General features: G+C 40.7%; 2 protein-coding genes across 3 annotated transcripts; one reads left to right on the top strand and one right to left on the bottom strand.

Annotated features, from left to right (window-relative positions):
• The first annotated feature begins 800 nt into the window (after positions 1-800).
• ampd3a (adenosine monophosphate deaminase 3a) lies at positions 801-20,247 on the top strand. Of its 2 annotated transcripts, XM_049560114.1 has the most exons (16): positions 801-874; positions 1,180-1,256; positions 11,728-11,950; positions 12,101-12,281; positions 13,714-13,879; positions 13,963-14,182; positions 14,313-14,442; positions 14,616-14,810; positions 15,622-15,753; positions 15,836-15,999; positions 16,108-16,234; positions 16,670-16,833; positions 17,165-17,285; positions 18,991-19,164; positions 19,332-19,442; positions 19,545-20,247. In XM_049560114.1, the coding sequence occupies exons 2-16, from the start codon at positions 1,199-1,201 to the stop codon at positions 19,719-19,721; spliced, it is 2,343 nt and encodes a 780-aa protein (XP_049416071.1). In that variant the 5' UTR covers positions 801-874; positions 1,180-1,198; the 3' UTR covers positions 19,722-20,247. The 2 variants fall into 2 exon arrangements, with proteins under 2 accessions (XP_049416071.1, XP_049416072.1); XM_049560115.1 differs by lacking the exons at positions 801-874; positions 1,180-1,256 and adding an exon at positions 9,679-9,846.
• Positions 20,248-20,376: 129 nt separating this feature from the next.
• lyve1a (lymphatic vessel endothelial hyaluronic receptor 1a) lies at positions 20,377-26,595 on the bottom strand. The gene is made up of 7 exons (XM_049560188.1): positions 26,337-26,595; positions 23,327-26,238; positions 23,021-23,204; positions 22,788-22,927; positions 21,658-21,876; positions 21,455-21,527; positions 20,377-20,735 (listed from the first exon to the last, which is right to left on the bottom strand). The coding sequence occupies exons 2-7, from the start codon at positions 23,406-23,408 to the stop codon at positions 20,546-20,548; spliced, it is 888 nt and encodes a 295-aa protein (XP_049416145.1). The 5' UTR covers positions 23,409-26,238; positions 26,337-26,595; the 3' UTR covers positions 20,377-20,545.
• Positions 26,596-27,013: the final 418 nt, after the last annotated feature.

Genomic DNA, 27,013 nt, shown 5'->3' with positions numbered 1-27,013 from the left:
AACACCCTTAGGCTAAATCAGGGACTGTGGACTGCTTATGGCCACAGAAGTAAATCTGGGCCTTCCTCTAGACTGTGTGAGGAGTTTTCCTGTGCTATACTGTACTGCAAGACTGCTTAATCTGCGCTGCAAAGGTGTCAGAGAAAGTCCTTTGATCTGTCTGTGACTTCGTACTTAGAGATTGATGTTACCCGTGGTACAGACAGCTTTTAGTTTCTTTGCATCATACACAAAATACATGCAATAATAGACAATTACCTTGTCATGACATGCAGTGATGAGGTAAGTCCAGGTGATTGTGCTGTAATAGTCTTTATCTTTGATGCAGGACTGTAGTTAAAGAGACAGAAGCAAGAGCAGGGGATTTAGGCTTTGAAATACATTAGTCTCCCAAGTGAAAATGTACAAATATTATTTGTACATTTAGTGTTTATCTCATAAAAAGAGCTCTCTTACATTGCTGTTATTACTTGCTACTCTGCTCCTGTCATGTCTGAGCAAAATATCCTGAAAATGACCGAAACATCCACAAGAGGACATGATTAGTCTCTAAGAAAGACAAGAGAAAACACACTGGTGTTTTAAATGTTGATCCATTTTGAGAGAATTCCTACTATATCCATTAATACTGCCTGAAAACATTATGACGCAGTACAAATGAGCATGACGTCTGACTTCTGCATGTGCTCGGCTGATGCCCTTGTGCTACGCTGCAGCAGTGAAAGAGTTAAGGATGGAGTGATGAGCACTGCAGGGTGGTGGATGAGATATGATCTACTCTAGCCACAACAAGAGCAGAGCATGACTTAGATGTTTCTCTGAGGGAACTTGTGCACAGTTTGTATACACTTCAGAGACGGCAGAGCCCAAGGAGGTGAGTGTGCTTATTTGACATATAGCAGTGATGATGACCACCGATATTTGTCAAGGGGAGGCAAACATCACCTAATGTATCTTGTTTTAAAATCTCCTTTCAAAAAAAATCTGTCTTACTATGATGCATGTGAGACTTTGTAACTGTAACTGATCTATGTGTATCCAAATCAAACAACTACACAGCTACACATCTAGACGAACTAGAGATGTATCTGAGGAATATTAGAGAATTGCTGTGAAGGAGGCTGCTTCGCATTCATGGATGAGTGCACTTCCTTCATTTTCATCTTCACTCTCCTTCAGGCCCTGGCCACTTTGAAAGATGAGAAGAGGAGACACGCCTCTTTTAAAGCAGCAGTCCAGTCCTTGCTTGGGAAAGAGTGAGTTTCTTTACTTATCCCCTCTCTCTGTCATCGCTATCTTTGTTTTGTGCAAATGACTTTCTCTGGTGCTGTTGACCTCTCTCTCTGATATGACATTGACAAAGAGCCAACCTGGGGGCTCGGCCATTAACTGCAGTGACGTGTCTGAGAAAAGCCAAAAAAAGACAAGATAAAGTCAGCAGAGTATAGAGAGCTCGGTCTGAGATAGGCTATGTGAGTGGTTGGGTAATGGCCTCCTGTGGGATTCACAGAGTGGATGGGAAATGATGAATGATGATCCTTACTGTCCAAAGGAACTGTGGGGATGATATATGGTCAACTACACATTTCCAGTACATTTCAGAGTCACAAACACCAGGGCACACACACCCATATTAGTCCAGAGTGCACTCCATTAAGTTACTCCCCACATTAGTATCAAAGCATACTTTCAGCAGACCCACACCATAACTCTATTTCTCAGCCATCTGATATGATGTTTCCTAAACCAGACACTTTGATCAATATGAGATAGGCTCCTGTGAATGCTGAATATAATATTTTATCTCCTGTGTTATTAAGGTGCTGAGTTCTCGATATACACAAAGGGCACTTTAATCCAGTGGGGATTGATTTATCGCCCTGCAATGGTGGGAATCAGCAGGCACTTTGACGTTAACAATAAATGTGCTGTGTCTCTCTGGGGAGTTCAAGCATGCAGAGATGCAGCAAGTGCAGTATCTGTTGACTCTTTGCCATATTGTTGTTATTTTTCAAGCAACGTGACCATCTGTTCATTTCAGGCACATATGAAAAACACCTGGCTGTTGAGCAGAAGTGCTCTGCAAATGCTTTTGATTTGATAATTAAAAAATGCAAGTAAGTCTGAGCGAATGTTGCACTATAAAATTTGCCACAGCTTGTGAATTTTGCCATCTATCTTTGACAGTTTATCCACATCCACATCCGGATGATATTAGGCTAATTATTATCACTATTATTAGGCTGGTTAAAGAGCACTAGAACCATACAGTATAAAGGTTTATTCATCACATTGACTGCTAGAGGAGAGTTCTCGCCTCTGACATTAAGGATAAGTCTGGTTATAAATATCTGGGCAGTGATGGCAAGTACATACATAGATAAAATGCATTATGCAGCTCTGCATCATATACGGATAACAGATGGGAGATGGGGTCAGTTGTCTTCGTTATCACAGAGATTTGAGTGGTAATCTGACAGTATATGGTAGCATAATGTCTTCTGGGGACATTTCTTTGTTTTTAGAAGTGACTTTGGCCTGGACACCACAGTAGCATTATGTATTTTTAGATGTACAATACCAAGGCCAGCGCCAAGATAAAAACAGTGCTAATAAGCAAGGGAGAAAACTAACAAATGGGCAAACACTTGGATTGTTCTCAGACTGCCTGTCTGTGGGTACTTCAGAAAATTATCACAGCAGCTTGTGACGCTGACTAAAAAGGACAACTGCAAAGACAACCTGGTTGTGATGCCTCTTTGCCACAAAAGTAGTGAGGAGTCTCTCTTTCTTCCTCCCTCCCTGTGTGTCTAAGAGACAGTAAGAGAGATAAGTAGAACAGTAGGCAGCAGGCTCCATCTACTCTGAGTGAGGCCTTCTCTTTGTTGACAGCCAGTTTTGACATAGTCTCAGGATTAGTTGCTCCGTCAACATGAGGCCACTGGCCCCTTAAAATAGAGAGAGATGTGCACTCAGGAAAACAAAACTGTAATTGTGTGCCACTGTGGACTCATAGATTGACTGGGTCTGACCCAGATAGATGCAGAAAGAATCTATTAGGGTACCACTGAATCTGTCGAGTGCTTCACTGTGTCCAACTTGAGATGACAACACCCCCAGATATGGCTATGGGCGACACTGAAGGTAAGCGCAGAACTGATTAAAGGCGTTTAAGAGTAATATAGGATAATCGGCTAAAAAAACTATGAAATCAAGTCACAATATAGGCTCTTCTCATCACTGCACATCTGCAATTATTCAAGGCAAATCGTAAACAGAAAGGAGTCTCTGAGGTTGAGCTGGTCTTAAATTAGACAGCATGTGTGAGAGAGAGTCCCTGCTACTGTAGGTGTTGAGTACCTCGGACTCTACTGACTTATGTTTTTATGAAAGAGCTTTTTAAGAAATCATTGAGTAATTTTAACTTGATGCAAATTAATATATTTAATAAATGAAAATTACAGAAAAACAAGACATCATCTTTAGGGATGCACCATAATATCGGCCAATATTGGCTTCAAAATTAATTATCAGAATCGGCCAACATGCTTTTCTTATTTTGCATAATGAATGAATATTACATACATTTAAAAGTATTGAATTCTGTGTGTCCATCTGCTGATGGGCCACCACAATAAGAGTATGCATGCATAATATGATGTTTCTTCCACTACAGAAGAGACTTCATGATCAACAAAATAGGTGGGGATCTATCGATATTGGTATCTGTTATCGGCCAAATAAGTTGTTATATATCAGCATATCTGATATCAGCAAATAACCCAATATCGTGAATCCCTAATCATCTTGCAGATACACCAGCTGCACTACAGCCACCCACGTCTGAAAACAAATGTGGGCCAGGTGTGTTAAGTGGCCAAATGGCCCTGTCAATATACTCAAAACTGCCTTTGTGGTAGTCCCCGCTACAAAAGGTGTCACCTGGACTACATGCTGGTGAAGATCTGAGTCATCCAGGTCATGGTAATTCTAAATTCTATAACGTAGGCAAATGGATTTCCTTCAGCTACAGAAAGTCCAGCTGCCTATGTTACAGCATTTAGAATCACTTGGACCACATTTTGCAACAGCAGGATCGTCATCTCCACACTGCTGCAGAGGAGAGACTTCCACCCCCGCACCATAGACAGAGTGAACTTCAGCCTCTCCAGGGACTGCGCACTCAAAACCAACGTCTTCTTGGCTCAACATCCAACTCTAGACCTGGACTGCCTTTATGACAACGTCCATTTGCACAAAGAAGCAGTCCCCATCTTTGCCAAGACCCTGAAAGACGTTGCCCTCAGCAGGAACCCTACAGATACCCCAAGGAACAACCGCACAGCGCAGATCCCACGCAGACCATCAAGATCTCTTCAACCCTCCAGACCACCCAGACCCCCACGATACACTCACCCCAGAGCATCAGAGAGAATGGCCGGCCCACGACACCCGCCGCATCACCACCATCACAACGAGCAGCCTACACCACAGCTGATCCAACACAGACCTCCAATACCCAGCCGGAGAACCACCCTGCCTGGAGGTCCCTACCCCCTCCTCCCAACAGCAGAGACGAGACTACAAGAGCAGCAGAACATCGGACGGAGCTACGCTGCAGCTGTGAGAGGAGCATCGGCCTCCCCCTCCTCTGGTGACATCAGGGACATACAACACATGTTAAACTTGCTATGCTCTCGCCTCATAGGGACGTGGTAGAAGAGCCCAGAGCTTAATGAGCAAATAATAGTTAAACATGATGTTTAGATTTTTAAATTGATTGTTAGAAGAGCAGAGAGCTTAATGATCAAATAATAGTTAACTGTTAAACATGATGTTTAGATTTTTTTTTTTTTTTTTAAGTGGTTTGTTAGAAAACAACAATTCCTAACAATATTTCAAACCACATATTATCAGTTCACTTATATATTATTTCGCTCCTTTTATTTATCTACACATGATTTTTCTTTTCTTTCAGTGTTCATCTTATGCTTTTTTTAACAGATCACAATTACAGATGAAGTCACTCACAATAACATGTTGGAACATTCAAGGTCTCAGAACTTCTGCTTTTGGTCTAAAAAGCAGAAACTCTGACTTTATTAGAGAGTTAAAAGACTCTGACATCATTGTCTTACAGGAGACATGGTGCAGAGAAGACGTTTCCACTGGTCGTCCTCAAAAATACAATGAGATTATTATCCCATCAACAAAAAATCCCACAATCACACAGGGAAGAGACTCAGGAGGCATGATTATATGGTATAAATCAGAACTCATTCACTCATTAGAAATAATTAAAAAAGTAGAATCATATATTTGGCTGAAAATTAACAAAAAGATGCTTTGTGTTGAGCAACATGTCTACATGTGTGCAGTCTACATCCCACCATCAGAGTCCCCATACTATAACCCTGATGTTTTTTCTATCCTTGAGGAAGACATTAACCATTATAAAAGCATGGGAAATATTCTGATCTGTGGAGACTTGAATGCTCGAACAGGGGAAAGAGCAGACACTCTGAACACCCAGGGAGACAAACATTTACCTGGAGGATATACTCCCCCTCCTGAATGCCCAACCAGAAAGAGCTTTGATAAAGTCACAAATACAAGTGGCATCCAGCTTCTGCAGCTCTGTCGTGCACTGGGTCTGTACATAGTCAACGGCCGGCTGCGAGGACTCTCTGGGTCGCTACACTTATAGTTCAGCTCTGGGCAGTAGCACAGTAGACTACTTCATCACAGATCTACACCCAGTGTCTCTCAGAGCCTACACAGTCAGCCCCCTCACCCCTCTCAGACCACAGCAAGATCACAATCTATCTGAAAAGGGCACCATCCAACAACACAGTCCCCGACCATGTCAGCTTTATAACTGCACACACTCATTCAGATGGAAACCAGACAGTGTAGGGAAGTACCAGGAGGCGCTGGAAAATCAGCAAATACAGAGTTTAATTCATTTATTTCTGTCTGAAATGTTTCCTCATAATAACATTGGTGTAAACTTTGCTGTGAACAAAATCAATTCAATTTTTCATCATTTGGCTTTATTATCTAATTTGAAAATCTCGAACAAAAACATAAACAAATAAACAACAACAAATGGTTTGACATCGAATGCAAAAACTTGAGAAAAACTTTAAGAAGATTATCCAATCAAAACACAGAGATCCAGATAACCAGAACATACGCCTTCAGTATGATGATGTTCTGAAACAATACAAATATACCCTAAAAACAAAGAAAGAACAGCACACCAAGAACCAGCTCTGTGAAATCGAGGAATCCTTAGAGTCCAACCAGTTCTGGGAGAAATGGAACACCATAAACAAAAACCAGAAAGATGAACTGGCACTTCAAGATGGCAATACCTGGACTAATCACTTCAGAGATCTGTATAGTAATATCACAAAAAAAATAGATCAAAACAATAACTACAATAAATGGAAAACCCTGGAATCTGCGCTAAAGAAAAACCAAAACCCCGTAGATTACCCAATAACAGAAAAATAACTCACATAAACATTCCAATCCGTAAAAACAAAAATGAGCTGTGGAGTCGATGGAATATTAAACGAAATGATCAAATACTCAAACAATAAAATTAAATCGGCGATTCTCAAACTATTCAACATAATTATATCAGTTGGCACTTTTCCAGACATCTGGAACAAAGGTTTAATAACTCCAATTCATAAATCTGGGATAAATATGACCCAAATAACTACCAGGATCTGTGTCACTAGTAACCTGGGAAAAATATTTTGTAACATCATTAATAAACGAATAGTAAATTTTCTTTCTGAACATAATGTTTTACATAAATGCCAAATTGGATTTTGCCAAATTCCCGCACAACTGACCACATATTTACTCTCCACACCTTAATTGACCAAGAATTAAATGTAAAGAAAAGAAAGGTCTACGCCTGTTTTGTTGACTTCAGAAAGGCCTTTGACTCCATCTGGCACGAGGGTCTTTTCTACAGGCTCCTTGAAAGTGGAATTGGGGGGAAAACATACGATTTCATCAAAGATATGTATACACAAAGCAGATCTGCCATAAAAATTTGAGACAAACAAACAGCCTTCTTCTCCCAGGGCCGGGGTCAGACAAGGATGCAACCTCAGTCCCATCCTCTTTAATTTATATATCAATGAATTAGCAAACCAATTAGATCGGTCCACAGCACCTGGCCTCATCCTGAAAGACACAGAGGTCAAAAGTCTCCTATATGCAGGCGACTTAGTGCTGCTCTCACCCACTAAAGAGGGTTTGCAACAGCACCTGAACATCCTGCAGGACTTCTGTCAGACCTGGGCCCTGACTGTAAATACCACAAAAACAAAGATAATGATCTTTCAAAAGCAATGCACAAATCTAATGAACACACACAATTTCTATTTGGACAACACTAAATTACAACAGACAAAAAACTACACATACCTCGGCCTAAACATCACATACACAGGAAACACCAACATGGCTGTGAAGGATCTGAGAGACAAAGCCAGAAGAGCTTTCTGCGCCATAAAAAGAAATATAAAAACAAACATTCCAATTCGAATCTGGCTAAAAATATTCCAATTTGTAATTGAACCAATTCTCCTGTATGGAAGTGAAATCTGGGGTCCTAAATTAAATCAAAATTTCGACAAATGGGACAAAACAGTCATAGAAAGTTTCCACACTGAGTTCTGTAAGAACATCCTACAGGTCCAGAGAAAGACCCCAAACAACGCCTGCAGAGCAGAACTCAATACCCCTTATTTTAAAAATACAAAGAGATCAATTAAATTTTACAACCACCTGAAGTCAAGTCACCCACAGACATACCATCACAAAGCCCTCAGCTGCCCAGAGAAGAGTCCCCTCGGCCTGCTGGTCCTGAGGCTCTCTGCAGACCAAAACACCAACCCAATCAGACCCAACCAAATGATAAACCATCAGAAAGAAAAATACATTACATATTGGAAAGAAACAACCAAAACACAGAGTAAATTACAATGTTATCTGGCCCTAAAAGAGAGAATACACGTTAGCAAATTATCTGAGCACAATCCAAAGTGCTTCAGTGAGGAAAGTGTTGGCTATGTACAGACTCAGTGGACACAGTCTTGCCATAGAAACAGGTCGCCACAGACAGAACTGGCTGCCAGAGGAGGACAGACTCTGCTCCCAGTGTGACAGAGGACAGGTAGAGACAGAGCTCCACTTCCTCACCTCATGTCCAAAATCTCCAACGTTACGAAACAAATCTCTCACACATATAACACAAACCCCCACCGAATTTGAATTTAAAACAGACACAGAGAAACTCCCTTATTTACTGGGAGAAATCCCCAAATGTTTAACGACTGCAGCAAAATTCATCTGCTGCTGTAACGAGCTGAGAACGACCAGTGGACACTGAGATACACAACTAATACACACACACACACACACACACACACACACACACACACACACACACACACACATGAACACACACACACACACACACACACACACACACACACACACACACATAAACACAACAATGTAACACTTCAACCCCCTCAGACACACATACATGTATATAGTTTAATGTTAAATTTTATATATCACTTGTTATTATTTATTATTACTATTATTTACTACTACTTTTACTACTAATACTATTACTATTATTGTTGTTATACTATTTTTACACTTATTTTATTTTATGTTATTAATTCTCTAAGTGCTTTGACAATATTGTTATTATAACTTTCATGTCAATAAAGCAAATTTGAATTGAATTGAATAGTGACACACACACAGTCTCGCAAGGTGGACACAATACCAGCCATTGTGACACTGTCGTGGCTGGTAAAAATTCTATCTTCAAATATATATATTTTTTATTTAATTGATGTAAAGCACTTGTACCATAGTAACAGACTTCCCAGGAGTGAACAGCTGGTAAAAACAATGCAGACCAGTGGTTCTCAAATCGTGTGCCACAGCACACTGGTGTGCCATGGGATTTGTGATAACCACACATTATTATTGCAATATCTTACTGGGCTGAGACTAAAAGATATAAATGAATTTTTAATTGACCGTACCAGTATGTTGCCTACACCCATTTCCTAAGAAAGAGGCAAACTCTACCTAAAAAAATTTATTTAATTTAAAAACCTTAAAAGGGAACCTATTTGTTGCCGTTAGCATGTAGGAAAATTAAGTGTGACACATCACATTATCTTACATTATTTCCCATTTAAACAAATGTGTTATTGGTGAATTGATGTTATTTTGAAAAGTTTACAATGAATTTTTGAATCATTTTGTTGATAAAAAAAATTCCGTAAGTAATAGCTGGTTGTCAATTGTTATTGTGTATTCGTAAATAAAAACAAACATTTATGTTGTGATAAGAGTGATGACACAGAGGCTTTGTGCACAGATATAAATACAGGTGTGCCTTGACATTTTGGCTTGTTGCCAGGTAACTTAAGTTTTCACAAAATGTTACAGAAGATTTGCCTCAGTGTTTTGCTTCATAACAATAAACATAGTAAAGGGAAAATAAGAATAAAAACAAGTGCTGTATAAAATGTAAACTACAGTTGACTAAGACAATTTTCTTTCGCCTAAACACCTGAACGGAAGCCAGAAGCCATTTTGACCCCGGTTGTCATGGTAACGGCCAAGCACTGTAGAAGGAAAACTTTCTTCCTCTTGCTAAAAACAGTCTATGCGCAAAAATAACAGTCTTACATACCTAACATAAGCTAAGCAATACAAACAATTGTTAAAGCTATTGAAATAAACTTACCAGCGGCAGCACCTCGGCATGTAATGTTAACTTAAAAGGTAAGACGTGTACAATGGGAAGTGCGTGCTATTAAGATGAGGCTAAAGGTTAGTAGCTAGCAATAATATAATTAGCATTTTAGCGTAATTTGTACCTCGCTGTAGTTACGTTAAGGTTAGTTATAGGTTTAAAACTAGAAATAAAACCTAAGTTAACTGTCCGAATACTAAACCGTTGCGGTAACTTAACCGTTACCGTAGCTAACTAGCCTAACGGTAGACTAACGTTACAGCTAACGTCAGCCGCGCACTGATTTTAAGGACGTGTGATTAGGTTAATTTTATATCATAAATTGTAAGTTCATAATTCATCCGCAAAAGCTTTATTTGTTTCCATCAGATATCTTTCGAATTGGTGGAGAAACAGAATGAGTTATTTAATTTCATAGGTTTTTGTTTGTTTATTTGTTTTTTCTGTTTGTTTTGCTTTTCTAGGAATTTTTGGGTGATTATAGCTAATTCTAGTTCCTGTCCAGCTGTCCGATGGGATGAGGGGTGTGTGTGTGTGTGTGTGTGTGTGTGTGTGTGTGTGTGTGTGTGTGTGTGTGCGTGCACCAGACTGTAAGAGAAAGCAATGCAAATATTTGTATCACAGTTTTTTCAGGGTTTATGGGAGGACAATTAATAATTGATAAGGCCATCATCTCCAGATCAATACAGTTTTATGAGCCTACCCATTTTCACAGTGTGCATGTGGTGCCATAAAGCTCCACGGCCTCCGTGATGCACACAGCTGTTGTCGGGATAGTGTTGTGTGTCCGGAATGATAAGCTTCCTGGAAGCACCCTGGCAGAGCGGAAAATTGGCTTCTAATATGACACTATGCAACATGGCTTTTCTCTGGTGTTGCCTCAGCGCTCCAATGACCATAACTGTATCCTCTATCACTAAGGATATCAGTAAGACACTGTCAGTTCACCCAGGTTATCTTCTTTCAGAAATAGACAGTTCTCTGTTTGACATAGCTGCTTGTACTGTATGGGTCTGTGAGCATGACTGTAAACAGATGGAGCGTATCCAAGATTTCATTCTGTAGTAAAAATAAATCTTGTTCCAGTGATGCTGTTGATAAGGACTAAAACAGAATTATTATTTTTATTCAGGTGTGGAAGTGACTGCTCATACATAGTAACATGTCAAGAATAGTTCAGGAGGACTTGCATTGCTACAAAGGTTATGAACCTGGGGACTTTAGTGGAACTATCTGACACGAGTTATTTTCAAAATGTCATTGTACCGCCGCACAATCAAAAGGACTAGCTAGTGTTACCATTACAGTATCCCATTGCAGTCATTTGTTGATAACTGCTATAGCACCTGTCAAAATTGTAGTGACTTGTTGCTTTACATAGACAAGAAGAAAAGGGCAAAGGATGGAAAAGTACAACAAATAAAGGCAGCAGATAGGAACACAGGATAACATTATAAGTAAACTATAGACAACAACATCAAAGCTAGATAATGTTAAAGATGATAAATGTTAATAGTGTCTGTGGAAGCATATATAAACTGGCTAAAATAGGCGTTAAAACCTCAAAATCTTGAACGCTGGTTAATTTGTGGCACTGCAATAGGGGATTTTTTTTATGGTTTTCATTTCTAGTTTTGAGAAAAACAACTTGACAGAGTGAAGTGCTTAAAACTAATCCTGCAAGACATGAACAGTTCACACAGAGCTCTTCAGGTGGTGATGCTGTGCAGCAGTTATCTCTTGTCTGTCCCGCACCCAAACCCTGACACAGGTAGATTTACTTGTTTACACAACAGCACAAGTGGGTCAGAGCAAGTAAAGACTTCATAAAGAGGGCAGGTCCTCTTTGTTTCCTCTGATGACATGTCACTGTCACCAGTCACTCCACTGTAGCTTCTACCTTCTTGCAGACATGCCGCGTCAATTCCCGAAGGTAACTCTGAGCGAAGCGGAGGAGGAAACACAGCTGCTAGCAGAGAAAGTATATGCTTCAGCACTAAAAGAAGAAGACAACAAAGATGCCTTATCAATGTTCACCATGCCTGTGGACTGCCCAATTGGCCTCCAGCAAGCCAAGGAACATGAGCTGCTTAAGGAGCTGGCAGAGCAGCAGTCAGAGGAGAGCACCAAGAGGTAGGCCCTGCTGTTGCTCTGGCACCAAGTCACTGATGTTGTCATCAGTCAGATCAGTGTTACAAATAAAAGCCTTTTAGCAGATGAATTGTATCATGACTTTTGGGAAAGTTACGTTAACTTAGATAAACGATAATGCTAATTTTGCAGGAGGAAAAGCTTGAAGATGATTCGTTCCCAGTCCATGTCTCTGCAGATCCCAGTGAATGTAGATTGGACACGGTCATTGGCAGCCACGCCATACCTGTCCCCCAGCTCCACCTGCTCATCAGTGCCAGAAACCTGCCCTGATTACCAGAGGGTCACTATTAGTGGTGATTACTGTGCTGGAGTAAGTACTATAAACATAAATGTGTGCATCATAGTTAGAGATACTACACCCATTGTTAAAAGTCATACATGTGAAGGCCCAGACACACCAAACTGACTCTTAGAACTGCTGGCAACAAGGGTGACTTGCGTTGCCTCACGTCACCTGTGTATCGGCCAAAAAGTTGCACTTGAACACACCATAAAGACTATAATCAAGGCCAACCAGCATGTACTTCTACACCTTGGGAGAGAAAATAACTCTCCATAGCAGCTGGTGGCGGCAGTTTGTATTCATCATTAAGAAAGGGAAATCGACAGACACACAGGACAAATTCAAGATGCTAGTTTGCCAGTTTACATATTAAAAACACAATAACAATTTTTTTTTTTACCTAATATAACAAGTTCGGGCAGCAAGGTGGTACAGTGGATCGCACTGTCGCCTTATAGCAAGGGGTGAGGGATCGAACCCCGGGATGGGAGAGCCCCTCTGTGCAGTTTGCATGTTCTGCCTGTGTCAGTGTTGGTTTTCTCCACGTACTCCAGCTTCCTCCCACAGTTCAAAGACATGCAGGCTAGGTTAACTGGTGACTCTAAATTGCCTGTAGGTGTAAATGTGAGTGTAAATGGTTGTCTGTCTCTATGTGTCAGTCCTGTGATAGTCTGGCAACCTGTCCAGGGTGTACCCTGCCCCTCACTCAGTGTCAGTCGGGATAAGCTCCGGGGGGACTAGTGGCATTGGTTTGGGACACACCACCAAAACTAGGGCAACAGGTGCTCATTAACAGCTGACTGTTGGCTTGGTGTGTCAGGGCCCTTATTCCTGTGGTCTTAGACTGTCCAAAAATAAAAGTAAACATGAGCAACTCTCTCCCAAATCCAAAAACTAGAGCACTAAAACTCGAATTTATGATGATATATAAAGTAGTCTGGAGCTGCTCCATAGACAATGAATTGGGAAAGATCTTACAGATGACACTGAGAGCACCCAGGGGAATGTTCTGAGTATATGGGTACATTTTCTATTTCAGAACTGAGAACACTACACTAAAATAAAACTCATTTGGGTATAAAAAAGGAAACAAACATCCTGTGGATCCACAAAAGCAGGCTCCCATTCATTGTCCCAGGAGCAGCTCCAGACTTTATACTTGATGACCTCACAAGTTTGAGACTCACTTCTCTAGTCTCTGGCTTTGAAGGAGAGTAGCAAATGTTCACAAACATTGATTGAAGTTTCCTAGACCATGGATATAACATATTGGTATTCTTAATTCAGGTGGTGTTTCCCTTTAATGCTTTTGCTTCTTTACATGGTGTATATTTACTGTCTTCATGTTCACAAAATGCTTAAAGATATTACATATATTTTTATACAATTACTGTACCAAAACGTCTTAAATAAGACAATACTTCAGACTAATTATGTGGCATGTCCGTCCTCCATTCAGATCACAGTGGAGGACTATGAACAGGCAGCCAAAAGTCTGTTTAAGGCTCTGCTTATTCGTGAGAAATACTCAAAGCTAGCCTATCATAGATTCTGCAGAACCACAGCCCAGTTCCTCCGCAGCGCTGAGAACACGAGATGGAGCGAAGAAGAGGAGGTTCTACCAGGTGAGAAGTGTATTCGCATCATGGTAATTGATACACACTCATGTTTCATTCTGGTTTATACTGAGCAATGTTGTCGCTTCCAGATATGTGCCCGTGTCCAGCAGAGGGAGAGGATCCCTACAGCATGGAGAACATTCCTGAGAATCTAAACTATGAACTGAAGATGAAGGACGGGATAGTGAATGTGTATGACAATGCCGAGGCTCTGAGAGAAAACCAGCCCCACGACCTCCCTTACCCAGACTTAGAGACCTTTGCCATAGACCTCAGTCACGTGCTCGCCATGATTGCAGATGGACCCACGTAAGTTGCCAAAACAAAAAGATACTACAGCTATGCTTGTTGTATAGACAGCCCTGGTTGTAAAACTGGTTGTTGCCACCTATGGATGCAGTATTTACTTTTCACTCGCTAAAGTGACTCTAATTTACAGGAAGACCTACTGCCACAGACGACTGAATTTCTTGAGTTCGAAGTTCTACCTCCATGAAATGCTCAACGAGATGGCAGAGCTAAAGGAACTGAAAAGTGTGCCTCACAGGGATTTCTACAATGTTAGGAAGGTTAGATTTCTATCTACAGGGTGTATAATCTGACATTGTGTCTGGTACATTGTCTCTGCAAAAACACCTGAACATGTGATCCAGTACATGCCATCTCTTCTTTCCTAAGTTTAACTATTTATTTTTAAACATAGAATTTTCCAGTAGATGAACACATTGTTTCTGTCTCTCAGGTGGACACACATATTCATGCAGCTGCCTGCATGTCTCAGAAACACCTGCTGACCTTCATCCAGGAAACATATAAGACTGGTGCTGACCGTGTGGTGTTGGAAAAGGCTGGACAAATGATGACTCTCAAACAGGTTTTCCACAGCCTCAATAAGGACCCTTATGACCTTACTGTGGACTCTCTGGATGTACATGCAGTAAGAAAAGCATGTTTTACCATTATGTTTTCATAAAGTGTAGTTTAAGAGATGTGGAAATGGGGAGCAAAATTAATACTTTTCTCAGTTTGTCAAAATGTGACTATAAACAAAGGTGACAGTATTGTAAGCCTAGTACTATTAGTACAAGCTCCGTCCTCTACTGGACTCTATGGGCAACACTCTCCTCCAACCACGAGCATGCATGCCCACTGAAATTTGCTGAAACAAAAACAATCAGAGCGTGTCTACCCGAACACATGCAGAGCCCACTTTGTGTAAGAAGGCATATCACACTGTCAGCTATCCTACACTCTCACCACTGACCAGTGTTGGAGCACCAGGGCTCCTGGGTAGATGGCTCCGCCTGTGCAAATAGAACTACAGTTACAGTGTACCTTCGTTTTATTTCACACAGGCTTCGCCCTCTACTAGACTCTGGGTACAGTGGGTGGAACCCGATTAATGAACGCCCTGTTGTGACATAACATCAATCCAGTCACACTGACCCTGACCAGCTAAAGGTTGATTGGCCAGTTACTTTTAAGCAAATTTCAGGAGAGTATTATCCATAAAACCCAGTAGAGGACAGATTAGGCAGAACAGTTTGTTATGTTCTTGTCAAGGCAAACAAAGATCGGGAACTTCATGTCAAAGTTCTGCTAATTACAACTCCTTCACTCTCTCTGCCTCTAATTTGTGTCACTTCATTTTATTTCTAGTGCAGATAAATACCATTATTACTTAGCGCGTTTCCATGACTGACCCTTCTGGATTCGCAATTATGCTTTGTAATTCATGAACTTCACAGGGGAGACACACCTTCCACCGGTTTGACAAGTTCAATTCGAAGTATAACCCAGTAGGAGCAAGTGAACTTCGAGAAATCTTCCTGAAAACAGACAACCTCATCAGTGGAGAGTATTTTGCTCGCATCATAAAGGTATCATATCATGTCACCATACACTTTAAGTCAGAACCTTTGCAGAGACAGTTAAGCACTCTCTACTTCTCACCTTTGATAGGAGGTGGCCCATGACCTGGAGGAGAGTAAGTACCAGCATGCAGAGCCGCGCCTTTCCATCTACGGACGCTCTCCAGAGGAATGGGACAGTCTGTCTAAGTGGTTTATTCACCACAAAGTACACTCTCCGAACATGAGGTGGATCATTCAAGTCCCCAGAATATAGTGAGTGCTTCAGACAAAATGTCAAACTTGTAAAAGAATTTCTTAAAATGTGAAATCTTGAAATACCCTAAAAATGTAAGACGATATATATTTTTGTGTCTGTTTCAGTGATATTTTCAAGGCAAAGAAGCTGGTGCCTAATTTTGCCAAGATGCTGGAGAATGTTTTCCTTCCTCTATTTGAGGCCACTGTTAACCCACAGAAGCACAAACATCTTCATGTTTTCCTCAAATATGTAAGATGTTGTATTTTTTAGGGTCCATCATAACAAACCCTACCAAGCCTGCCAGGATATAAGAGTGTTTAATAAATAGTTAGCATTAACGTGTTAAAAGAACAAGTCTCTAACCACCCCTATTTATATGCAGTATATAAACATTAATAAATGGTGTATTTTTGACAAATACTATACATTGCTTAACACACTAAAATGTCATATCTGCTCACAACAACATTATGGTTTGTTTAAACCATTTATTAAATCTTTCTATAATGCTTGAAGATGCTAAACAGGCTAAACTAAGGAGTTACCTTGTATAAATAAATTAAGAAGAATTATCCGTTAGTGGAAACAAATAACTATTGTTTATGAAATACTTGAAAAACAATTTGCCCTTAATACCTGCCTGACATCACACAACCATCCCGGTTGTAAATGGCTTTTGTGCAGGTGGCAGGCTTCGACAGCGTAGACGATGAGTCCAAACACAGTGATCACATGTTCTCCTTCAGGAGCCCAAAACCAGAACAGTGGACAACAGATGACAACCCTCCCTACAGCTACTATCTCTTCCACATGTATGCAAACATCATGGTCCTCAACAACCTCAGAAAGTAAGAGCTAATGTCTTCTTCCCTCTTCAAAACACACACTTCTTTATTAAAGGAGAGTGCTTTGCTGTAAGATTGACAGAGGAAAATGTTTTCCATTAAAATGCAGGACCTGTTTACTTGGCAGAGCTCTCAGGAAAGAAGTGATTAATTGATGATAGGAAAGTAAGAACCGTACATGTACTGAACTCATAGCTGATGAGAATAACTCGGACATATCACTGTGCAGTACAGCGTATATCTATAAACACTCTAAGTATGACGAATACAAAGATGAGCAGGTACTGTTTCATGATTTTTTCAGGTATTGATCATCCTTTTCTGTCCTTTATAGAGAGCGCGGACTGAGCACCTTCCAGTTCCGTCCCCACTGTGGAGAAGCTGGATCAATCACTCACTTGGTCTCTGCCTTTCTCACATCTGACAACATCTCACATGGACTCAACTTGAAGAAGGTACCTCAGATTTGTGGGCAGGGTATGGGGTGGGAATCAGCAGGGTCCCCACGATACAATATTAAATGTTTTAATAATAATGATAATGCACTTTATTTGTCTGTACCTTTCAAAGCACTCAAGGATGCCTTACAAGACACAGTTAAAAAATACAAGCAGCAATGTATCCATAGATCATATATACAATAAAAGTTTGAATAGCTTGAAAAGGTGTGTTTTCAGGCGGGATTTGAAGGTGGAAAGGGAGTCAATATAGCGAATGTCATGGGGAAGAGCCCTCCAGAGGTGGCGGGCAGAACAGCTGAAGGCTCTAGAACCCATGTTAGTCAAGCAGGCAGATGGTGATGTGAGTTGGATTGCAGAAGAGGATCTAAGAGTATGGGAGGGTGTGTAGATATGATGGAGTTCAGACAGGTACTAAGGGGCTTAATTATGAAGGGCCTTAAAGGTGAGAAGCAGAATCTTGAAACTGATGGGATATGTTTTGCGATATGCTGAGTATTGCGATAACATTTATTGCAATTCATTACGTTTTATCAACTGCAAATTGTGTCCCAGAAGGAAAACTTTGTCAACATCTGTTTTTATCTAATAATATTAAGTTTTCAGTCTGTTCATCTCACTATAATCATTTTCATTGCAGCAAAAATATATCTAGTGGACTAAAAAGCAATTGATTTTATTATTCTAGCAGGCCACCAAAGGTTTAATTTGTATTTGCAACATTAATAGCATATATATAATAAAAAAATCAAAACTTTGCATCCATGTATCAATACAATATCGCCGTGGAAAATATTGTGATATTATGCTGCATCAATCTTGCGTGCCCTACCTGTAGTATTCAGAAAAGATGCTGCTTGTAGGGTGTTTAATGATTAAAGAGTAATCCTGCCCAGAGCAGGGAAGGGATTACACGGTGCTGCTGTGTGGGCTCACCCCCAGCCAAAGGTTAATAATACTGATTGTACTGACTGTACTTTGTGCTTTTTGTCCCAAAAGACCAAAAATAGCAACCACAGTGTGAGTACACAGAAGAGTACTGATAACTTTAAACCAAAAGACAACATAATCACTACTAAAATTAACTTTTCTTCCTTCTGGTTTGAGGTCTATGTTGGTTTGAGACCAAGTTTTTCTCAACTTGTGTATCTGAAATTTCCTGCAGATTTCTCATTGTTAGCGCTGCAGTTCAGCACAGGACAGCTGAAAATGTGACAACTGTAGGTGAGACAGGAAACTGGGAGTTTTGAATTTCTGGTGTAGATGGACAGTATGTTCCAAAAACAGAAAGGCCAGAAAGTCCTGAAGAAAGACGACTTGCTGACAGTGACTCACTGTTATCAATTTACAGCACAAACTGCACAGTCACACAGTATTCTAGTCATTTTGTTCAAGACACTCACTTCCTTGTTGCTTCTTTAGGTTTTTATGTGTGTAACTTTCATTACAGTTGCAATAATCCAACTGCATTTAACTCATTTAAGTCTGGACTGTGTGGATAAAGGCCCATAAATTCTAATGTTAAGTCAAGTTGTTTTCGACATAGGAATCTGGGGAAAAATGTACTTGTGAGTGCCTGTCAGCACGTACATCACACACTAACACAGCTTCTTTTGATCTCTGTGTACTTCATGTTAGTGTGTACCTTGTGTCTGCCAGAGCAGTATTTATCTTTCTTTTTTTAAACTTTGTGTTCCTTTAGAGCCCTGTGCTGCAGTACCTGTACTACCTGGCCCAGATGCCCATTGCAATGTCCCCCCTCAGCAACAACAGCCTGTTCCTGGAATACTCCAAAAATCCTCTCAAAGAGTTCCTGCACAAAGGCCTGTGTGTGTCCCTGTCCACAGATGATCCCATGCAGTTCCACTACACCAAGGTAAACAGACACAAACACACAGGAGATAATGGGTTTCTAGGCTAACGTTTAGTACGCCTGATTCTTTGTGTACAGTATTGTAAACATACTATTGCAGTGTGCTGTAGGTGGATTCAGTTCTGCAGTGTAAATAAACTGTATCCACTGTTTGTGTGTCATGATTTAAGGAACCACTGATGGAAGAGTATGCTATCGCTGCTCAGCTGTGGAAGCTCAGTACCTGTGATGTGTGTGAAATAGCCAGAAACAGTGTGCTGCAAAGTGGACTCTCTCACCAGGTGACACTTTCACTCCTCCTTTTTTCTTTTTTTTTTGTCCTGCCAAACCTCCAACACATTTAATCAGCATCAATCCATCATCCCTTTGTTGTTTTTTTACAGGAGAAGAAGCACTTCCTGGGAGAGAACTATCTGAAAGATGGACCTGAGGGGAACGATATCCGTCGGACTAACGTGGCCCAGATCCGCATGGCCTACAGACACGAGACACTGTGCAATGAACTCAGTTTCATAGTCGACGCAGTGAAGTCTGAAGCCATGAATTCCATCTATGAATGAGAGGGACCTCGCACTAGACAGAATCCAAGCATGCTGCGCTCTCAGTAATCACCATTTATCTTTATTTTGAAAAGTGCCAGTGAGTCACTGTGATGATTAAATGAAAAATACAATATCCTGTCAGCTGCAAAGCTGTGCTTAGCTGGTCACAAGCTGATAAGGAGTTTGGTAATGTGTTTGAATGACGATGGCACTTTGGTTCTCAAAGGTTTAGACAAAAGCTGTGGCCCAGACGTGTGTGAAGTAAACTCAGACGCTTGTCATTACACAAACCCACAGTGTATAAACAGTTGTACCTTACACTCCATTTTGTGATTGAGGTATGTCATAGAAACACTTAGAACATGTATACACTGTATAGGACCACTTATGGCTGAGTTACACAATGTTAGTTTACAGATAATGTCTGGTCATTTCCTCTGTCTCTCCCTTGAATAGCTGGTTTTAGAGAGGTTTCAGTAAGTTTTTGGAAAGATATCAACACAATAAAGTTTTGGGAGCTACCTAACTTCATAATGACATGCCTTATTAAAAATGTTTGACACTGTTGTAGAAATGTTGCATTCACATGTATGCAATCAGAAGCAGCAAGCAGTATGTGAAAGAAGAAAAGGTCTCCAGTCTTCCCAATGATTGTATAGCAAAGACTGCCATCTAGTGGTTAAACAGCACTATTTAATAGTAACTGAAAATACTAATACACATACAATACACATACAAACAAAAAAGCCTTTTAAAGGAAACAACAAGGGACACATCATCCTTAATATACAATATTACTCAGTAGTTTTCCATGTCCTTAAAAATGTCTCATCAGAAAATGTCTAACTTGCGTCGTCACCCACTTCTATCCTCTCCTCTTCCTCAGCATCTTTCTGTGCATCGTCGCCCACTTCTATCCTCTCCTCTTCCTCAGAACCTTTCTGGGGTTCTTTTGTTTTTGTCACACAAACCCACTCCTCTGTCTGGATGTAGTCTTGCTGCTGCTTGATGTCCGAGCTCCGACTCCTTCTCCTTTTCACAGAGAGAAAGACACAAATCATACAGTGCGTGCATTCATATATGTAATAACAACAGAAGAACATACATTTAATACGCACTATCGGGAATTTTTACAAGCAAGAAAGGTGCCTTGTCTTGTGAGTTTATCCACAGCTCTTCAGGGCTGATATACAGTAAAGCTCGTTAGAGTAGCACTAGTGTATATAGAGCCCATTCAGAACCAGTTCACTCATAACTGATACATTCACGTACTTCTTCAGATGGCATCATTTAACCACAACTAATATATGTCTAGTAGGGATGCACAATATCGTTTTTTAATCATCATGATGATATCAAGTTGCACTTTTAATATAGTAACACCATATTAAGTTACATTCTGTCTGCAGGCACTATTTTGTCTGACACATGCCATGCTGTCAGCTCTCTGGCTGCCATACTAGTCTGCATGGTTGAAGGAAGAAAGTGTGAGTGCAGACGAATGTGTGAATGCCAGCAAGGAACTGGTGCATGCCAAAAATAGCACATCAGCCATCTGCCAATATTTTTGGATGCAGGGGAGATGACATGGCACAAGCACAGGCATTGTGCAAGTCAAGAACTGGGTCCACTTTATTATCTGTTTATTTATCGCAAGTTATATTGTTATTGCATATTTTTCGTAATGTGTGCAGCCCTAGACGTTTGACCTTAGTATTATATACAGTATGTTCATGTTGAAAACCACTCACATTTTTATGTATACAAAGATGATTACTGCAATAAGGAGAAGGGCACAAGTAGAGGTGATGAGTATAGCCTTTCCTGGAATAATAAAACATGAAAAAGACATTAGTCATACAAAACAAACATCACATCCAAACTCTCTTTAACTTGTATGTTTTTACTTGTGACATGACAATAAGTTCTCTTGTGAACAAAATCCTCCTCATACCTCCAGTAGAGCTCTCTGCCCTGCTGACAATTGGAACCGGCACTGCCTCATTGTCCATGCCTCTAGGAATTGAGGTGGAAGAAAACAGAGGGGTGGAGGAAGATGTAGAGTGCGTGGTGCGGGTGGAGCTTGCTGCTTTAGAAGAATGAGTTTGCCCTGAGTAATCCCTGCCGTTCAAAGGGTTATCAGTCGTTGCATCCTTCAATTGTGCCGCTGCATCTGTGCATGTACACGGAGGCCACAGGGAAGTAGATAAGTGTTATATAAAGTGCAAGGCGTTTGATGAATGTATGTTTTTTTTTTTAAAAATGTGTCTGCCGCCCATTTGTAACTACTGATAGCGATTTCCTTGTATAGCTGACTTGACTTTGTGCTGGAAAATATTTAAAAGGCATTTCTGGCTGGGTTTCTAGCAGTAATGGTACAAATTTAGTTTAGATATTTATTCAAATCTTGTAAAATAAACATGATTGGGGAGGTTTAAACCCACGTTTATGCTCTACACAATTTAAGTCAAACACTAATTTCTCATACATTTTTGGAGAAAAGTTTTCCTGACACAAATTCAGTCCAACTGTAAGTGCTATAAATTGTTAGCACAGCCTTTGACAGGACTATTCACTCACATTAACCTGAGTTAAAACCTTAAAGAACAACAACAAAGTAGGGCTGTATTAAGAAAAGCATGCATGATATCTTCACTTAACTGCTGTCTTTTAAAGGGATAGTTCAGATTTTTTTGAAGTGCGGTTGTATGGGGTACTTATTCATAAACAGTATATTACAGTATATAGGCCAGGATGGCTTCCTCATCGGAACAAGCTGACTGACAACGTAACGTGGTGAAAATACTCTCAATATAGTGTACATTTACACTGATACTGATTTTTTTTAGGTGGGTTAAAGACATTTTGTTGCTGGCCCCCCATCCACAGCAGTATGTTGCTGAGCTTCAATGTCGCACTCCAGTCTGCTTCTTCAAACGGGGGGCGTGCCAACTAACATCTGCTGTATGTAATACACTAACTATGGATAAGCACGCCAAACAACCCCACTTCAAAAAATCAGAACTACCCCTTTAATGTGTAGTGTAAAGCTCTAGACAATAAATGCATATAAAGATGTCATACCTGATTCATTGAAGCAAAACACATCAAACTTTTTAGTAACCGGGGCTCGCCATGTCACCAAGCCTATCTGGTTTTTGCCACAGGTAGAAACGGCCTTTATGCGGGGAATGACTGCAAGATGTTCATCAGTCCATCCAAACCTTAGTAAAAACAAAGTATGACACAACATCAGTATCATCAACATCATTAAACTCCACTGAGATATAGGTGATCCCTTTTTTCTCTGGTCTTACCTGCATGTCTCTAAACCTTTACTAAGAGCTTCCTGCACTTGTGCTTTTGAGGCAATGTTGACTTTGAGGGACAAGCAGAGCGTGCGAGCATCAGAGGCATTGAAGACGTACTGAGGCTGGTTGAGGTAATTTAAGCCGCTCACCTGGAATACTCCAGCAATACTTTGGTTCTCCACTGGGAAAACTGAAAAACAGCAAATCAAACACTTTAAGGAAGATGAGGGGCCTACATTTATCCATAGACACTTTATAAAAAAGATAGAATTCAATAGACAAATAAATATCAAAAATGGTGGAATTACTTACCACTGATGCGGTTTGTGTCAGTCTTTTGATGAGAGATGACTGGACTAACTGACAGCGCCGATATAATGCAAAGCCAGATCATATTTATGACTGCTCAGAGCTGAGACGGACGAATGAAGAGGGATGGCAAGTGATGCACAGTTTATGTGCCTGTGTGCTGAATGAGGGTTAAATAGAGTTGATTCTCCTCACCGGGGTGTGTGGACTCTGTCATTGCCAGAAAGTAAAAGGAAAAGGAAGAGGGAAGTACGGCCCAAGGGTCAGATCAAAAGCCATCATATGTTCTCGGAGCAGGGCCCAGGAGACAGAGAGATAAAACTAATATGTCAACAGGAGAAAAAAGCTGCAGCAATTCTGAGGAAGGTAAAAGGCAATGAATTCATGTTCCAGGAATCATTAAATGAGGATTTAAACTAGACTTAAACAGGTGTTTTTAAGTGAGGAAGATGAGCAATACATCTGTTGGATTTAAGTGGAAATAAAGATTGTAATACCTGTGGTTTCAGTCTAAGCACTGTTACGGACAACTGACACTGGGCATGCCATCCAAATGATTTCCTCCCAGGGGGAATTACTCAGTCATGAACATGCTTATGATCTCTGGTATCCTCTGATGAGCCTCTGGCACACGACAACATCCCACTTCCACAAAAACATCTCCACACAAGCCCTGATGGCAGGAAATTACGCAGTGCTGACGAACACGCTGCGGTGTTTTTGTCAGATGTGAGGTGTCAGTGGGGGCATAATAAATGACCATCGGGAGCTACGGACGGATATTTAACTTCTCTTAAGGTGTTTGTGTGTCGATGGGGTCAGATTAAGACCTTGTAGAGTTAGATTACATTGCAGTAAATGGTTTCCTGAGTTAATCAAGCTGCTCCAGAGAGAATACGATGGAATTTTGATGTGCTGTAAAGTGAGAACAGACATGTTGGTGAGCAAGAAGAGTTGATCAGCACAGACCTTTTTTTACCGCAGTTTTAATGAGCGATACCAGGACCCTGAAACTGAAGCAGCTAAATGGAATTCAGCCATTATTAATTTTATTATTTACATCAGTGCTTTTCCTACTGTGACAAGTCAAGATGTCTTCTGTGAAAAAGGTCCCTTGATAACATAGTTATGAATACATTTTGCTTTCCTGCCAAGGGTTAGATGAGAAGATCGATACCACTCTCATGTCTGTAGCATAAATATGTTGCAACAGCCAGTAGCAGATTAGCTTAGCTTTGCATTACAACTTGAAACGGGGACATAGCTAGCCTGGCTCTGTCAAAAGGTAACAAAATCCACCAAACAGCACTTCTAAATATCACAAATTAGATGATATGCCTTGTTTGTGTAAGCTATCTAAACCACAGACTGTATATAAAGATGGACGACGACATTGTCGCCCCATAAAGGTCTCGATCGCTCCGTGATGACTGGCTGCAGTACAGGTCATAAACCCAGCCGCCTCCATGTTAGCAGATGAGGCATGGACCAAACTAAAAGATCAAAGTACATGTCAAGTAAGTTTTTCCCAAAGATGGTTTCTGTCATCTTAGGTAGTTCTCATCATGCTTTTGTGTGTTCATTTGTTCATCTATCTGATAAGCTGGGTTATAGCTAGTTATTTGGAACTCAATACCATGGAGATTTCTAGTGTGTGGACTCTGGCTCTAAATGATGTCACTAATGCAAGATGGCTGTGGCTATAACTGAGACATTTTGGCTTTCTGCAACTCCACATTTGTTGGGTTTCCATTTCTCCCATCAGGTGCCACTGCAGAAGAGGGAATAAGATGGCATAATTAAAAGAGCGCCAGTCTAACCCAAAACAAAGGAAAACAATATGAAGATGTATAATAAAGAAGAGCACACTGCTGGAAATAGAGAGTTTTGATCCACTAATATTGCAGCTGTGTGCTCCTGGATGAGTTCTGGTAACACCCCTGTCATCCAGAGATGACAGAGAGCTTGCAGTGGCCTATGCAATGACTTTACATCATGAAAGTACGCAGGCTGTTCTGGTGCACTGTTCGTACATTTTTCTACAAAAAGTAATTCATCCAAATTTGTTCATATCTTACGTAATCATGAACCAGTAATTTGTGCATCACCTATGTATTTTGGAAGGCTGCAATCATGTGACCAATGCGATGATGAGAGTAAGGGATGAAGCAGTACTGAACATGAATTTGTGAATCCTAGGATACCGAAGGGACAGCCCACCTGGTTCCGACTGGCTTACCCTGACATTCAATCAATCAATCAATCAAACTTTATTTATATAGCGCCTTTCATACCCTAACCCTACCAGTCCTCCTTTTGCCTAAACCTAACCAATCCAGCCAACAAAGGCAACGAGTACCAGCCAATCATAGGGAGAGTAGGGTGGGTCATTCCTTCACTTATCTAGGATTCACAAAATTGTGTCCTGAATGGTCCAGTAAGGAGGAAGGCTAGGATGGTGGATGGGTCTCAAAACAGAGGACTTTCGCCAGGAGACTGATGATGGAAACTGTCTGAACTTTAAGGGTTTTTTTTCCTAAACCTAAGCTCTGTAACTTTACATAAATTACATTCAGTAACTTTATATTAGGGCGGCACGGTGGTGTGGTGGTTAGCACTCTCGCCTCACAGCAAGAGGGTTGCCGGTTCGATCCCGGGTGTGGGAGCCCTTCTGTGCGGAGTTTGCATGTTCTCACCATGTCAGCGTGGATTCTCTCCGGGCACTCCGGCTTCCTCCCACAGTCCAAAGACATCCAGATTGGGGACTAGGTTAACTGATAACTCTAAATTGTCCGTAAGTGTGAATGGTTGTCTCTCTCTATGTGTCAGCCCTGTGATAGTCTGGCAACCTGTCCAGGGTGTACACTGCCTCTCGCCTGATGTCAGCTGGGATAGGCTCCAGCCCCCCCACGACCCTAAAGAGGATGAAGTGGTTAGAAGATGAATGAATGAACTTTATATTAAAAACATAACATCATTTGTGAGACGCTAATTTGTAGGATATCATACAAACCGTTGTGGAGCCAGTGACTGGTTTGTCTGTTCTGGGCTACTGTAGGAACATGGCCGAGCAACATGGCGATTTCCACAGATGAGTACCCATTTCCTATGCAGATATAAACAGCTCATTTTAAGGTAACATAAACACAACAATTCTCATTATACACTAAATAAAACATACTTATTACGATATTCCATTTCAGCCAATATAACCCCCTAAATCCTAGACACTGGATTCACACTGGTTCACCATATCAGCTTAAAGGTGATGATATGTCTACGTTGTGTTCACAACTTGTTTCCGCTGCCCCCACATGGTCAAAAAAAAAAAAAAAAAAAAAAGTAAGATGTCAACATTTTAGAAGAAGGATTAAAGCATCAATCTTCTCTGGTAGCACCTGATATTTCTCAATGGAAATGAATACAGTATCTTTTCAGGCACCTTTATTCAAAAGGTGAAGTGGCAGAGCATCAAATCCACAAAGAACAAACAACTCCGGCAGGCACACATGTGCAAAGAAGATAAAAATACGCTTCATGCCATCTAATCAGTGCTCTCATACAAGAAGAAAATCTCTCAGTGCTCTGAAGACACAATCCAAAATGGCACAAACAAGAACCGTCAACTGCAAAATATTGCACTTAAGGAACTACTTTGGAATGTGCTTATATTTTAAAATATTTAAATAC

Source organism: Epinephelus fuscoguttatus, linkage group LG2, assembly GCF_011397635.1.
Source record: "Epinephelus fuscoguttatus linkage group LG2, E.fuscoguttatus.final_Chr_v1".
Taxonomy (NCBI): Eukaryota; Metazoa; Chordata; class Actinopteri; order Perciformes; family Serranidae; genus Epinephelus; species Epinephelus fuscoguttatus.
The sequence above is the reverse complement of the archived record's forward strand: the minus strand, read 5'-3'. Positions and strand labels throughout refer to the sequence as shown.

Bases quoted from the DNA above. Each gene is read 5' to 3' on its own strand.
- ampd3a (XM_049560114.1), top strand. From the start codon at position 1,199: ATGAGAAGAGGAGACACGCCTCTTTTAAAGCAGCAGTCCAGTCCTTGC. The intron at 14,183-14,312 runs GTAAGTTGCCAA...TCTAATTTACAG, and splicing joins ATGATTGCAGATGGACCCAC to GAAGACCTACTGCCACAGAC. The intron at 16,235-16,669 runs GTAAGATGTTGT...GCTTTTGTGCAG, and splicing joins TTCATGTTTTCCTCAAATAT to GTGGCAGGCTTCGACAGCGT.
- lyve1a (XM_049560188.1), bottom strand. From the start codon at position 23,408: ATGATCTGGCTTTGCATTATATCGGCGCTGTCAGTTAGTCCAGTCATC. The intron at 22,928-23,020 runs GTAAGACCAGAG...GTTTTTACTAAG, and splicing joins AAAGGTTTAGAGACATGCAG to GTTTGGATGGACTGATGAAC. The intron at 21,528-21,657 runs GTATGAGGAGGA...TTATTATTCCAG, and splicing joins GGCAGAGAGCTCTACTGGAG to GAAAGGCTATACTCATCACC.